The sequence below is a fragment of the Tiliqua scincoides genome, chromosome 2 (genome assembly GCF_035046505.1).
Source record: "Tiliqua scincoides isolate rTilSci1 chromosome 2, rTilSci1.hap2, whole genome shotgun sequence".
Classification (NCBI taxonomy): Eukaryota; Metazoa; Chordata; class Lepidosauria; order Squamata; family Scincidae; genus Tiliqua; species Tiliqua scincoides.
In genome coordinates this window covers 143591052-143606544 of record NC_089822.1, presented here as the reverse complement: position 1 = coordinate 143606544, position 15493 = coordinate 143591052, and the positions used below count along the sequence as shown (strand labels likewise).

Below are 15493 nucleotides of genomic sequence, written 5' to 3'. Positions count from 1 at the left end.
GATGGTTGTATTGCCTTTCAATCAGTTTAACATCAGATTGTTTTTTAACAATCACATAAGCACTGGTCAGAGAGCAATGTACTATTCAATTATTCCTAAGAGCATCGACCCCATCCTAATGCAAGATGCTGAAGCAATTTTATCACTAAAGAATAAGTTGCCATTGCAAAAAGTATTGAAGATTGGGCCTTATATTTTCATGGTATGGTACAGGAAGGTTTTGTTTTATAAAGAGACATTAAGGACTTGTGAATGTTGTCCATGCTTTGCGTGCCCATCAACCATTTCACTAGATTGAGATCACTGTTTTTGAACTGCTTTATAGTGAATGTTCATGTGCAAGTGAATGGACCCTAGCCTTGTTTTAAAAAATGAAATAAATCTGCTGTTGGCTGATTTTTCTCTTCTCTTTTCCAGTTTGCTGCTTTGTGGTTCACAAGAGGTGCCATGAATTCGTTACCTTTGCTTGTCCTGGGGGAGACAAAGGGCCTGACACTGATGTAAGTACATGGCACTTTGCTATCTGGCCTGTTCTGAAGCATTGCTGTTTTTTTATATTGATGATGAATGTTGGCAGCACAGGGATCACATAATAAGTTACACATTGTATTCATTAAGTTTCTTCTGTTTAAAAAGTAATTATTGTACTACATGTTCGGCATGATGGTGGATAATTGTAGCAGCCAAACCAAAAAAGAGAACTAAGAGGAAGTAGTGCAAAACAGGAAAGAAAAGAGGCAGTAGTTGAAAGGGACAAGAAAGAAAATACAGGTCAGCCCTTGGTATTTGCAGGGGTTCCATTCCCAGAACCCCTACAGATGCTGAAATCCACAGATGTTCAGATCTGTACTTTGGTCCCCTTAAAATCTCCAAACCTACTTTGGGCCTCTTAAAATCTCCAAACATGACTGGAGCTCTGCTCTAGTTATATTTGGAGGTTGTTCTGAGGCCTGCAAAGGCAGTATGCAAAAAAAAAAGAAGAAAAAAAAGCAACATCTGGTGTCTTATGGAAACTGGAAATGACTTTTAAATATGTTCAAAAGGCATTCTGAGGACCAAGGAAGCCCTCAGCATTTAGAGGGTCCAGGTGGGCTATCACCTGCAGATTTGGAACCCATGGATTATGAAATCATTATGAAATCCATGAGTACGAAATCTGTGGATAATGACGACTGCCTTGAAATCATATTTTATTTTCCAGCACTTGAATTCACTGCTTTAGCAAGTCATTGAAAGCAGATAACAGCTGTTTCACTGTTCCATGTTGCAATGAAAATGGAATGATTAACTTCTATATATCCAGATATGGGGTTGCACTGACCTCACCTTAGTTTTAAGACATTTATATCTTTCTGCCTCAGTGCCTGCTCTAGCATGAGTTGGCAGTTTCTCAATGTCAGTTTTTATACATTCAGAAGAATTCAGTTATAAAACTTTTCCTGAATTTTTCTACTTGAATGTTTTCTTATCACAAAACAACTTTTTTTGGAGAGAAAAATTCAGGTTTTGAGATTATATTCTTTAATTCATTGTGAGCCCTGTTCAGGTGTTCATTCAAGTATTATATGAATAAAGGGAAGGACAAAGAGATGGAGGTCACACCTGGCTGGCTGCTGTGGATGAAAAAAATAATGCTGAGATTAGTGAACTCCTGATCTCATCCAGGAGAACTCTTCAGGAGTTGCTCATTATGCATATTATTTAAGGCTACTTACTGAGGAGTGAAGTGTTTGTTTTTTTAAAATAAATTACCTGGAATTGAAATACTGAATAGTAACAAAAATCTGTGTGGATCGATGTACAGTGTGGAATGTCTCATTCCATTAAAAAAAAAACAACTCCACCCACCTATTTTTCCTTGTTTCTTTCTAGAAGGTATGTTTATCTGCTTTTAATTCACTTGACATTGATACATAAAGTTCGCATAGTTTGGCTCATATAGGAGCAGCAAGAAGTGGTGGGACATGGGGATAGTAATTGGTTAGCCTTGCAAAGTGCTAATATAGTGGATTCTTTGAACATTGGCAAATGTTAATACTCACTTGGATGTTCTGAAATAATTTTACTGGTATAGGTCCAGCCTATTCATACATGGATTTTTTATACACTGATTTGACTCAACACGAATGGCCCCTGCAAATGAGAAGGAATGTGCTGATCCCTGGACAAGGGGAAAAATGCATCCCTTTAAAATCAGTTTAAAAAACTGAACAGTCCTTTAACAACAGGCTCCTTAATGAGAGGGGGGGCAGCAGGTTGACAATCCATCAATCCTTCTCTCTCCTGCAGACCCCTCCCTTCCCCCCAGCAAGTGAAAGAAAGGTGATCATTTTGCATTGGTGAAGGGAGGGGCTGAGTGAAGGGCTGATGGATTGTCTTTTTAATGACTCTTATCTTACATCAGGAAGGTCAGCAAGGCTGTTTTTAAATCACAGGAGCAAAGAAACTTTGTTGTTTAATTTTATTTGCTATAGTGCATTTTTTGTTATCCACATTAGTGCTTGGAACGGAACCCACGCGAATAATTAGTCTCAGCCTGTACATCAGTAAACCGCTCAAAAGAGCAGTTTATGCACACTCAAGAGGCTTCTGAGAGCTGTGCTAATCCATTGTAGTTCCCAGCAGGAAATACCTTTTTAAACACTAGAAAGTACAAAAAGAGGCTGGTAGTTTGGAGCTGGTATCTGCTAGAACAAAACTTGTCTGCCATTTGTGTGTGAAAAATGAGACACCTCCCCATCACATAATATAATAAAACATAGAAAAGATAAAGAAAATTGAGACATTGGGTATTTCTGTTGAGAGCCCACACCAGTGGAACACATGTTCAGCCAATGCGCACTGTTGCAAAAGTATGATAAAGCGCTTTGTGATGGTGTAAGGCCCAGGCATGCTGGTGGAAAGATCAGAGCTTTCCCACTTCTGTTGGGAGGTCCCAACAGCACCAGCACTCGCCATATCCAAGCTCCCTTCCCAGACCTTGATGTATCTGCATGGATCAATGCAGATTTGTGCCAACAATATCACTGGTGCAGGTCATATTCCCTTACCCCAATGAGACCTCCAGCAACCAAAAATCCCCCACAGGATACAGCAGAAGCTGCGCCAGCACCTCTTTATTGGTGTGCAGGGATATAGATAGGATTGGGATGCTATTCTTTAATATGCCACAAAAATCTTCCTTGATTCGTAAATTATTACCAATCACCAACGTTAACGCTGAAATTCATTTCCTCACACACACACAAACCCAAGCAGATGACAGATCTTCTCTCAACCCCGTCTCCAACCACTGCTACACATCACAGCCCCAAGCCACTATCCTTCGGTGCCAAAACTGAATTTCTCTGAAGAAAATTGGTATATTAAATGGTACAGTCGATGTTCTGTATTTTCTAGGAATGTCTTTGAAAGCACAATTGCAACTGGTAAACAGGACAGGATAGGAGCTGGTCCTCCAGTTATTCTGCTTTAGTTACTCCTACCAAAATCAGCAGTGATTGTTAGGTCATGCCTAGCTCCACAAGTAGGGATGCACAGGTCACACTCATTAAAAGAGATGCCTGGCTACTTAGAATGCTAAAATTATCTTTCCTGTTTTGTACCAGCCATGTCCTAAGACTCTTCAAAGTAAATATAGAAGGTTTACCAAGCACCAGAGTCCCATTCTATTATAAACAGGAAGAGATAGCAGTAGTAACCATTATACTTGTCCAGTGAGCATTTGAGCTGTTTTCATAAAGCATCTCCTCAGCTTCCATGGCAAGATACTTTGGACAAAAGTTTTAAAAGTTGATGTCGCATGAGAACAGCTGTTGATGGGAAAAGTCAAAAGCGTCATTGTATATGCACATGTCTCTAGAAGCTGTCTGGATCTCAACTATACAGTCTATTAATCTATGTTTGGGATATTTTTTTCCAAATTCATTCTTTAAAGCTTGTTCGAATAAGTTGAAGTGTTAATTAATATGACCGTTTCGTAATACTTAGATCTAAAATTAAGCATGCCTCTTTGTTTTATCAGTTCAAAATGGTCTTCTGGCAAGTGGCTTTGTTACAGAACACTTTCCAGAAGATACAAATATAATCTTAGTTACATTTGTCAAAGTTGCAATGCCAGGGAGAAGGAAGTTTGTTAAAATGTAACTTTAGCTCCTGCTGCAGTTAGCAGAATGACTCAGGTTTCCACAGCAAATCATTAGTGCAGTATTTGACTTGTGAATTGGGTCACCTTATTACTTCTTATGGTAAGAGATGATGTGTTCTGAATAGTGCCCTCATAGAAAACAATGTTTATAACAAAAAATATATTTAAAGCTGATTATCTAAATATACTTTGTTTTCTAAAGTCTGTTTTCTGATGAGTCAAAATAATCATTAACCATTTGAAAATGAGAGAGGTTGCATGTTTCTCATTTCTGCACAGAAATTAGTTTTATGAAGAAGCGTTTGTAAAATGTAGTGATTTCAGTGCACCTCAAAGTGCCATATTTTCCTCTTTATGAGTCTGTTGTTGAATGAGGTTGATATTTTCTTCATATAAGTAAGGAAAAATAATGAGACTGTTGTAGCTAAGAATTATAACTAGAATTCTTTGAATTCATGGCAGGTATTCACTTATGATGCTTTATGTCAGAGCCAGGAACATAGTCTAGTCCAGCGGTTCTCAAACTGTGGTCCAGGACCCATCAGAGCAGTGTTATTCAAACTGTGAGGTGCAGTTCTTTAGGGAGGCACGGGATGTCCTCTCCCAGCAATATAGTCACACCCCGGGGCAGAATACGAGCTCATACGAGTCTGCGCTTTTTTTTTAAAGCAGAAGAAACAGGAGGGACTTGTTCCAAGAGGGACTTCAAGAGTGGCTGCTGCCACCCTGCCCTCTTCTCCCTCCACTCAGAGGCTGCCGCCTTCTGTGTTCACTGTATGTTGTTTCCAAAGCTTGCTCAGCTTGCAGTCATTAACCCTCACTGATCCTTGTCTGGTTGGTTCCTAGTTCCCAGCCTGGGATCGCTTCTCATCAAAGTGAAATCTCTCTTTTCAACCCCTCCCTCTTCCACTCCTCCCTTTCAGTCTCCAAACCTTCGGGCTTTCCTTCCCCTCCCCAAATAAAATGCTTCCTATTTTACCAGTCACCAGGGGGTCTTAAAGTTGTTTCCATGCAGTTAGCAAAGGGGGGGGGGAGAGAGAGAGAGAGAGAAGCACGCACTTTACTTGGCCAGGAGCAGAAAAACGGTACTGTTTTCAAAGTGATTTATTAATCTTGTTTGACTGAAGAGGAGAGGCTGTATTTTTAAAGTGATGAATCTTGCTATTTGAAGGGAATACTTATCAGCCATTGATGAAGTGATTGCCAGCCCAATCCTATCCACACTTTCCTGGGAGTAAGCCTCATTGACTCTAATGGGACTTATTTCTGAGTAGACATGCATAGGCTTGAGCTATGCATCTCCTAGTATAGGAGACAAATCAGCTTCCTAACCAAACCCTTATCAGCTCTGACATATTTTCATGGTCTATTTTTGTTTTCCCCACCAGCTGCTGGAAAAATTTCATTTCATTAAATTAATAAAGGATTCAATCCTATCCAAGGAGAATGGGAGAAATGACTAGTTGGATTGGGGTCCACAGGGGCGGGTGTGTGTAATGTTGGTCAGACTGGGTGTTCACAAAGTTCATTTGATAAAACAATTCTATTGGTATTCTTACAAAGTTAAAAAAAATGAGTCTTCCTGGACCAGACCTACTCCAGCATCCTGTCTCCAACAGTGATCAGCAGCTGATCATTTATAAAACGTGTATATTCCTGTGTATTAATAATATATTTTTAAGATCTGCATTTAATTAATGATATGATTAATATAATATTAATATAGTTAATATATATTTAATATTTAATATTATATTATAATAAAATATTATAGTATTATAGTGAATATAGTTAATATTTCTGGCCACTTCCTGTTTAATGATGTCACTTCCAGCCCTCAGGAACACGATGGGGAGTCATGGCCAACAGCCACGGGAGTCAAGGAAGCCACTGGCTGGAAAAGTTTGAGTACCGCTGCATCAGAGGGTTGTGACCTAATTTTTGTCAGGTTTGCAGAACTGACAGGGCAGTTTAGGCTGTGTGTATCAAGAGTTAAACAAGCTGCTACTGGGGTGGGGAGAGCACTGCTGCCCAGTCACCATTATAGCCACACCATTTATAAATCAGGCAGCAGCCTCTAGGGTCTCTGAGAACCACTGCTCTAGTCATTCTCTTCAGACCTATTGTCATCTGATAACTAACAGGGACAGTTCAGTAACCAGCTCCGCAAATGCAATCTTATGGAGTTAGCTTCATTTCATTCAGGCAGCCATTTGTGTTTGGTGGCTTTCCTCATGGTTCTGATAGCTTCAATGATAAAGTCAGAAATTCTGTTTCTTGGAAACTTGTGATGGTATTGTGAAAGTTTTCTCAACCATATAGAACGCTATCTCCCACAAGTGGCTGCATTCTGTGTAGTTCCATTTCAAGTGGCAAATGCCTGGTTGTTTTCATGTAAGAATTCCCCCTGATGATTTAAAAATAAAATTATTTTTTTAAAAAATAAAGAATTCCCCCTGATGGGACTGCAGTCTTGGCACCCAATTCACTGCACATTAGCATCAGCTTAGAATTGTAACCATCACATTTTCTCTTTTAATGGTTTTAATTAATGCTTGGAGCAAGTTTTCCAATTTAAAAATGTGGAGCTTTTAAAATTTGCCTCAATTCCATTTCACATGACATAAAAAAGGAGATTTTGTTGCATTTTCATTTTTGTGTAGCACACACTAGTTAAACGACATTGTATTCGCATTGTGGAGTTGAATAATTTAAATCTGTTCAAGGAGACGGTAGCTTTTGAAGTTACCTCCACATGAATCATATTGTGTTCTTCCTTGCAAACTGATCTGTTCCTACCTGTATAGGGCATTATCTCCCAAAGCCTACAATGAACTAGTGTTTATGAATATTGCGAACAGCTCTAGTGTACTGTATTCAAGAACTATAAATAATAGATGGGCAAAATTTATATGGAGATCATATATTAGAATATCAGCTCTTGAGTTGCTTTTAAAATATAGTCAAAGACTGAACATGGAAATGTTTGTAGCACTTTTAATTCAGGATCACTCAGTGAAAAGAAAGTTAGTGGCTTCTGACAGGTTTAAATTCTGGTATCCTCTTTCTCAAAGCACTTTTCTTGTACAAAGTCATGTTAGTATGGACTATACAGCAGAATAGCTTGAGTGTTACTTTAATATTGTTTGGTATGAAAATAGTGGATGGCGAAAATAAACAGAAAATTTGCAAGCAAAAAAAATACAGCAAAAAATGTGAATTTTTCATTTTCCAAAAAGGGCACATCTCAGTATACACAAAGTAAATATGGAACATTGATTGTTTTGTCACCTATTTTTTGGTAATTGGAACAATAAGCCAGAATTTAGCAATCAGATTGTGTGTGCCTATTTAACTGTGTTTTCAACCTGGCTTCATGTCACCTTTTTTAAAAAAAGAAACAACCTGAGAATCTTGTAAGGATGTGGATCCATATGTGAAACTCAGAACTGCATAGCTATCATCTGTGTTCAGGGTAGGACATGATATAAATCAAAATAAATACATATGAAAATACATATGTAGCAGTGCAACTGGAAGTGTGGTTTGACCTTTTTTTTAAACATATGGACCTCTGCATCATTTACATTCCTATCCGGTAAGCTTAATTATTATATTTTGTTACCAGAAGAAATTAGCACATCTTGCAACATGAAGTTTCTTCTCTCTATACACAAGAAGCCACATATACTCAGAAAGAACTCTCCTTACTGTAAAACTACTCTGTGCTGAGTGAGAACTCCATTAAAATAATGCTGCACAAGTGAGATTTGTCCATTAAGAATGCTGTCTCCGAGGTCACTTTTAGCAGGAAACATTGCAAAATCTATTGATATTCAGCTGTAACAGAAAGCCTGTGGGAATGGAACTGTAAAAGGTTACAAGAATCAGTTGGGAGTAAGAATTTGTATGCAGCATGTATGCATCTAGATCCCTTTACAGAAAGAAATGTTTGTCTCCTCCTGGATACCGGAAACTTCACAATATTAAAGTGGGAAAGCTTTGCCAAAACATCCTTAATATTAATGGAACAATCTGGTATCATTGCAGTAATCCTCCCCATCTGCCTTCAGAAAGATGCTGAATCCTTAAAAATGCCTTCTGCTTTGGTAACAATAATGTTTTCCTTCCAGTGCCCATATCATGTACGATTACATGAGAATTAACACAATTCAAAGAAGCCTCTTTTAAAATTACCCTTTTTACAGAAGGCTTCAAATGTCATCATCTTAAAATTGCACGGCTGTACTTTGTCCCATACTCTTCCAAGTTCATATGGCTGCTTATTCTCCTCCTCCTCCTCCATTTAAACTTTTGATTTGAGGAGTATCAGAAAATTATAAAGAACTTCAGAGTATCTTTTAGAATGTTTATTATTCTATTTTATTCATTTATATCCCATCTTCATGCCTAACAGCAGCCATCCAAAGTTGTAACTGACAATAAGACACAACTGATAAACACGCACTCTCTCTCTCTCTCTCTCTCTCTCTCTTAAATGAACTGCTGCCTGAAAATAAACTCTGGAGGACAGTGGTGTAAATTATCTACTCCCTAGTCACAAATGATTGTTGTCCTACTGTAGCTATTTAACCTCTTCTCTTCATATGTTCCATGGTGTAACTACTGTAGGAGAGAAATAACTTCCAAGTGTGCTACCTATTAGTAAGGACCCAGTAGCACCAGATGTGCTTGTTCCTGGTGGAGGAAAGCATCCTCGCAGCTGGCAGTCTGAATCACCTGGCTTTTTTCCATGGGAAGAGTAGCTTTTGAAGGCAGTGATTGATGACATCCACTTCCCAGACCTCAAGATTTTCCTCCTGCTAGTGTTACAGTAGATATTTCAGTCAAACTTGGTCACTCCCTGCAATGCTCATATGAGGGAACCAGATGCCTTCTGAAACATTTTAACTTCCCGAGAGGGAGCTGTGTTGGTTTGTTGCAGCAAAAACCACAGCGTGTCTTGTAGCACCTTCATCAGGTTCAAGTTTATGCTGAAACAAATTGGTTAGTGTTTAAGAAGCTGCAAGACTATTTATGATGTCCTTCCTATCTCTGATACGAATCTCTGATACATGATCTATGTACAGGTTTACCATTACATCCTTTGGAATTAAAAACAGAGCCAATTGTCAAGAGTGGCAGTTCAAGTCTGTGGCTATGGAAAACAGCGGACATAGAGAAATAGTTTGGAGTAGGATGCCAATGTATGTTGTATTGGGGAGGGTGTATTGTTGTAAACTCTGCAATCATTTTTCTATATCCTCATCCTGGAGTTTGAGAAAACCAATTTAAACTTTCTGCTGAAGCTGTATCTCCACACATGCTGGGCAGTTTGCACAATAAAATGAGTGGGTATGAACAAGATAAACTCTAACTCTGAATAGGTAAGGTGGAAATAGGATGGCAGAATCGGTGCCTGATTTGGTAGGGTAAGCAGGATATGTCATTTAAATAAATAATATGTCCAGGAAGGAACATATAGCATCATTTGTTTCAATTTCCATCCCAAGCTTGCAGCTGGGCTGTGTAATTGTTCGCTATTTTTGTTGAATCTAAATCCTGTTTTTTTTTTTTAGACATTCTGTGAAATCAAATGCTGCTTATAATCAAGTTCCATAATGAAGGCTGTAATCAGGCTTCTACTGGCCTATGGTATATTAGATTTGCTTTTCTTTGAACAGCTGACTGACCTAAATCTGGTGGAAGTGATGTCCTTAATTTGAATTGAATAGTGTAGAGGTACAGAGTTTAAAACTGCATTCTTTATACTGACTCATTTTTGTTTCATAGACTGACTGAAAAGAGACTATTCAAAAAAGAAAAAGATTAAGTATGGGAGGATTTTATAAAGAAATAACTGTGTCCTTTTCTTCTTACGTGCCAGGACTGTGTGGCTCAAATATTTATGATGTAATTTCAACCCCTTTTTTCGGGAAGCAACAGTAATTTAGGGTAACCCCAGATTTAAATTTGATTGAAAAGCATGATCTGTTAAATAATAATAATAATAATAATAATAATAATAATAATAATAATAATAATAATAATAATAATACAGGTATTTATATACCGCCTTTCTAGGTCCTCAGATTTCTCCTCAGACTTTATTCAAGGCGGTTTACATAGGCAGGCTAATTTAAATCCCCGTAGGGATTTTTACAATTGAAAGAAGGCTCTATCTTTCAAGAGCTACAACAATTCAGATGTTTCGTTCTGATCTGGCCTCCATCCTGGCCTCCATCCTCCCACGCTCAAAGAAGATGGAATAACTCGGCTCAGCTTGTCAGCTGCTTCAAGGTCGCACGGTGCCGGTGGCCTCGAACTGGCGACCTTCAGATGTTATCTTCAGGCATACGGAGGCTCAGCCCTCTAGACCAGACCTCCTGCAGTAAATTGAATGCATATCTTATCTGTTAATCTTTAATCATTATGAATTATATTTGTACTTCCTTGTGTGAATAGGATGTATAAGAGGAGTGCTCTGTGTGTGGCCTTAGGGTACATTAGGGTGGTGTGCATACATGCTGGTAGTGGGGTGGGCAGTGATTTTGGGGTGGGTGAGCACAGGCATTGGCCAATCTTGACCAGATATTTTAAAAGATGAAAGCCATCTCAAAAATCTTCACTTGCTATTATGTACAAACAGGCAGGAATTTGGCAGACTAATTATATCCGGGGTTGGGAGAATAGAATATTGGTGCTGCCACTGATACCCACACACAGACTGCCTTTGACATGCTCCCACCCAATACTTATCCTCCCCTGGAACACCCCTTGTGCTGACTTACTTGCTCTGGTGAGGGTTTGCAGTCATTCGTGCACACCTGCAGCTGCCAGCCAATTGTGCTTGCAACCCCTGACCACACACCATTGCAGCAGGTGCTGTATCAGTGGCCAAGGCCTTGTGCTGACATAACTCAAATTCTGTCAGTGCAAAGCCCAGAAAGGATTGGGCCATGAGGCTAACGTAGTTAATGACATATACCAGCGTTTTCTCAAATATACAGACATGTTTAGGGAACCTTAAATGGAAGACAATCAGGTGTCAAAAATGCTATTTTAATATGTCTTATGAAAGGTTTTATTTTATGACCCTTAAAAACCAGTGTTGTATGCTATACAGTGCATGACAGCAGACATCAGTTAAATCTTCTTTCTTTGGCAAATTATTATTTGAAGGAAAAATGGTTTTCTTTTGCTTCTGTTTGAAATACAAACATTAACAAAAGTTGTTTCTGTCAAACACTATGTATTAAAAGGTATTTTAAGATATAAGTTCAAGATTCACTGCTTTCTTACTTGTTTTCTCTTTTGTAAAACACAGCTTTAATGGTGTTAGGACTTTCTTCCAAATCCACAAGGTATCTCAAGATTGGACTGTAAGATTTCTGTGCTGAGTGTTAGGCATCTGGCTACCGTAAATTAACGCAACAAATATTGTTCAGTTTTGTACTTCATGGCTCAGCAATGTGGAGACTCTTTATGTTCCCTCTCTTTTTCCACTTCTTTTGTAGGTGGTAAAAATGAGGCACCTTTAGTCATTTTTAAAAAAATATTTTTGATTGACTTTAACTAATATGAGTGATGGAAACTACACTACATAGTGTAATTTCTGCAGGATTCCAGGAAAAAAAAAATCATGGCAGGCAGGAGCTGGTTGTTGAGAATAGCAGCAGCATTTCAAGGTCTGCCAATGTCAGCATCGCTCAAAGAAACGTGGCATTTTCTGTAAGAAAAAGAATATATGGGACTCTTGCCACTACCACTCATAATAGTACAGGCCCACTTAAACTTGCTCACTTCCTGGCACCAAGTGATCTTGGGTGGAGAGTATTGAAGAATCTGTGGGTGGAATCAGAGCCTCCATTAGTTAAGTTTCTCTTCCTGGAAGCTAAGAAAGTAGAACATATCTTTGGGTCAAGTTCCACATTGCATTGTTTACATATTGTTGCCCACTGGGCTTTCAACAGATTTTTTTTTCTGTTTGAAACAAAGTGCAGGATGAATAAGAGCAAAACCATAGTGGGGCATAGTTGTAACTCACCCTGCCATATTTTGCTCTGCTCTGTTTTGCAGCCCTACTGAATTGTTATTTAAAAAAGAGATGAACAACCCACCAGGTCACAATATACTCTTAGTGTAATGTCTAACTTGGCCCTTCCAAGTAAGCAGAGCTTTCTAGATGTTGTTCATAATAGTACAGGCCCACTTAATCTTTGCTCATTTTCTGGCATCAGGAGATCTTGGCTGGAGGTTATTGAAGAACCTGTGGGTGGAATCACAGCCTCCATTAGTTAAGACTCTCTCCCTGGAAGCTAGGAAAGTAGAGCATACCTCCAGGCAGTTAAATGAAATGTTATTTGAATGTTGGTGTTCAATGGGACCCTGATCAGGAAGTCCTCAGGCCAGGTTGATGACAGAACCAACCCCACATAATGAAATTGCAAGTGGTCAGTTATAGTGCTTGCTGCATGTAAGAAATGAGCTGAAGTCTCATCTGTTTCAGCTATAACTGCTGCATAAGATGCCATTAGGGTGGTGGCCCTGCTGCTGCCACTGCCATTTTACTCAACTGCTTATCAGGAAATGTGCAAGATAAGTTATGAGGTTGGGTCCAGACTGGCATTGGGTGTCAACCATTGACTTTCCTGTACTTTGCAAAGGTATAGCCTCTCTTATTGACTGTAGTGATTAATACATTTGCAAGTGGGCTAGTACAGTCTTCAATTGTAAACACGATATTACCTTCTGCAGAAGAGTTAAAGGTAGGCTAGGGTATGGAAAGGCTGCAGACAGGCCTAAGATTTGAAAGATTTCTCCATCTTAGGAGGTCTGGTATACTGTATAACAAAGCTAGTCAGATCGGTTTCCTTGGCAACAGCAGCATGACACAGGCAAAGATTCAGGAGAGAGATAAAGGGCTTTTTACAGTGAAGAAGGAGCATACAGCTTTGCTTACCTGAAACATTAAAGAGGTCTTGAAATTTCTCTTTTAACTTGGATATGCAATTAATTTCTGTCATAAGCTAGGAATTGAGTGGTGCAAATTTTTCTTGAACTTTGCTGAAGATGTTTTTATCTTCTGGTCAGCAATAAGAGACCAACGTTCATTAAGACAATAATGTTTAAAAAGCAGGTCATTGAAAATGATGTTCACTATCACACTTTTTGAAAGAACCACTTCTTTGAGGCTGGCATGTATCTGTGTACCTGAAATCCCAGATAAGTATTATCAATTAATACTACTAAAAGCTGAAATCACTATTGGCTTAGTCCACAGTCTTTTCTCCATGATCAGGTATAGAACATAATATTAAATATTGACAGTATCCACTGCTGTTTAATGATTGTGCCAGGAGTAAACACAAAGAACACAAAGGGGATAAATAGTACAAGACCAGGCTGAAGCAGAGAAAGTGCTAAGAGGAAAAAAGGGAGATGGCGAGGGCAGCCAGGTAGTCACAGGCAAAGAGCCTCTAATGTGCAGAAAAGGATTCGTCTGACCAGCCATTGCTGGAAAGTCAGTGCTGAACTTTGTGAACTAGTCCAGCATGGCAATTCACATGATCTTATATTAATCATAAATGCCAACCTTTCAACTACTTAAGCACTCCAATTCTTGGTATCTGTGAGGATTTTATTCACTTCCTTCTATATGGTTGCTACCAATTTTGTTAGCTTTTGTTCAACATTAAATGCAATTATGGAAAGTGAACTTAAGAGTGCTTGTTGAGCCGGTGCAAGTCCTCTCCACCAGCCCAGGAGTGTTGTGAACAGGCCCTGAAAAAGGGGGCCTGTTTTTTGCTCCATATGGTTAAACTCATAGACTACAGCTGCAGTATCTATTGAAGCTCACAGCAACTCTAGATCCTATATAATTGCAGTTACATCTGGAGTTAATTATAGTTATGGCAATTTTAGTGATCTTTCTTGAAACGTGATGTTCACATTCAGCCAGAATCTATTTTTGCAAGGTTGCCTCTATTATTGTGTTGTAATTCTTGAAATAAGGCTACTTTTTTCCTTAGAAACACATACATGAAACTGTTTTACTTCACTGAATTCGTCACTCACATTAATTTTTGCATTAATTTTCTTAATAATAATTTGCCACCTTATGACCTTCTAAGGGTAAAAGCACAGGATGTCCTATCATCATGCTTAAGAACATAAGAACAGCCCCACTGGATCAGGCCGTAGGCCCATCTAGTCCAGCTTCCTGTATCTCACAGCAGCCCACCAAATGCCCCAGGGAGCACACAAGGTAACAAGAGACCTGGCTCCTGGAACCCTCCCTTGCATCTGACATAGCCCATTTCTAAAATCAGGAGGTTGCACATACACATCATGGCTTGTAACCCATAATGGATTTTTCCTCCAGAAACTTGTCCAATCCCCTTTTAAAGGCATCCAGGTCAAATGCCGTCACTACATTCTGCGGCAAAGAGTTCCACAGACCGATCACACGCTGAGTAAAGAAATATTTTCTTTGTCTGTCCTAACCCTCCCAACACTCAATTTTAGTGGATGTCCCCTGGTTCTGGTGTTATGTGAGAGTGTAAAGAGCATCTCTCTATCCACTTTATTCTTCCCATGCATAACTTAAGTGCTTGTAATGGGCTATAATTATTTCAAAGTTCTCAGTGTAAAACGCTAAAAGAGTTTTGAGGAATCCTAAGTCAAAGCTAATGAATAGTAAAGATGAAGAACTACTATATTATTCTGAAGACAGTGCAGGGTAAAATTTAAGGATGTTGCTGTATGAGCACTTCTGCTGCTGACACTGTCTTCCTTCCTGCCCTGATTTTTCCTGTTTTGCTTGCCCCCGCTGCCCTTGCCTGTCCGGTGGCTTCATCATTGAACCTCATGTCCAGAGTGAAAGGCACTGAAAGTCCTCCTTGAACTCAGGAGGGTTTGCTGATTTTTAACACTGGTCATATCACACTCACCTTGCTGTACTGTAGTCCACAGGGTACCCCTGCCCTTCTGAGCATTTTGAAGAGGCAAAGGAGTAAAGTCAGCAGCTGTCTCTTATGAGCTCCTTCATAGGCTGTTCTTCAAATACCAGTAGTGTCTGGAGACCCTCTGCCAAGGTTCAAGGGCACATATATTGCTGATGTATTTTCATGATACACATGAATGTATTTTGTCTCCCACAAGGAGTGATCTGCAAGTGTAATTCAGCTGTTCCCCACAAGGAATGATCAAGAGTGTAAAGTCTGAGCAACACATAGCAGTACTTCATAATGGATGTGAAAACATATTAACTGAAGCTGCTTTATGCTGAATCAAACTATTGGCCTATTTAGGGCAGTGTGATCTACTCTACAGAGTGACTGGCAA

The 15493-nt window shown here is 39.1% G+C and overlaps 1 protein-coding gene across 3 annotated transcripts in view; it reads left to right on the top strand.

Annotated features, from left to right (window-relative positions):
• Positions 1-15493, top strand: part of PRKCA (protein kinase C alpha) — a 255284-nt gene that overhangs the window by 116739 nt on the left and 123052 nt on the right. For 2 of the 3 annotated variants that reach the window (XM_066613250.1, XM_066613249.1), the window contains exon 3: positions 418-500. In XM_066613250.1, the coding sequence (XP_066469347.1) occupies positions 418-500 (83 nt within the window). Of the gene's footprint in view, positions 1-417; positions 501-4189; positions 4248-15493 lie in introns of those variants that run through there. The other variant, XM_066613251.1, reaches the window with a different exon arrangement.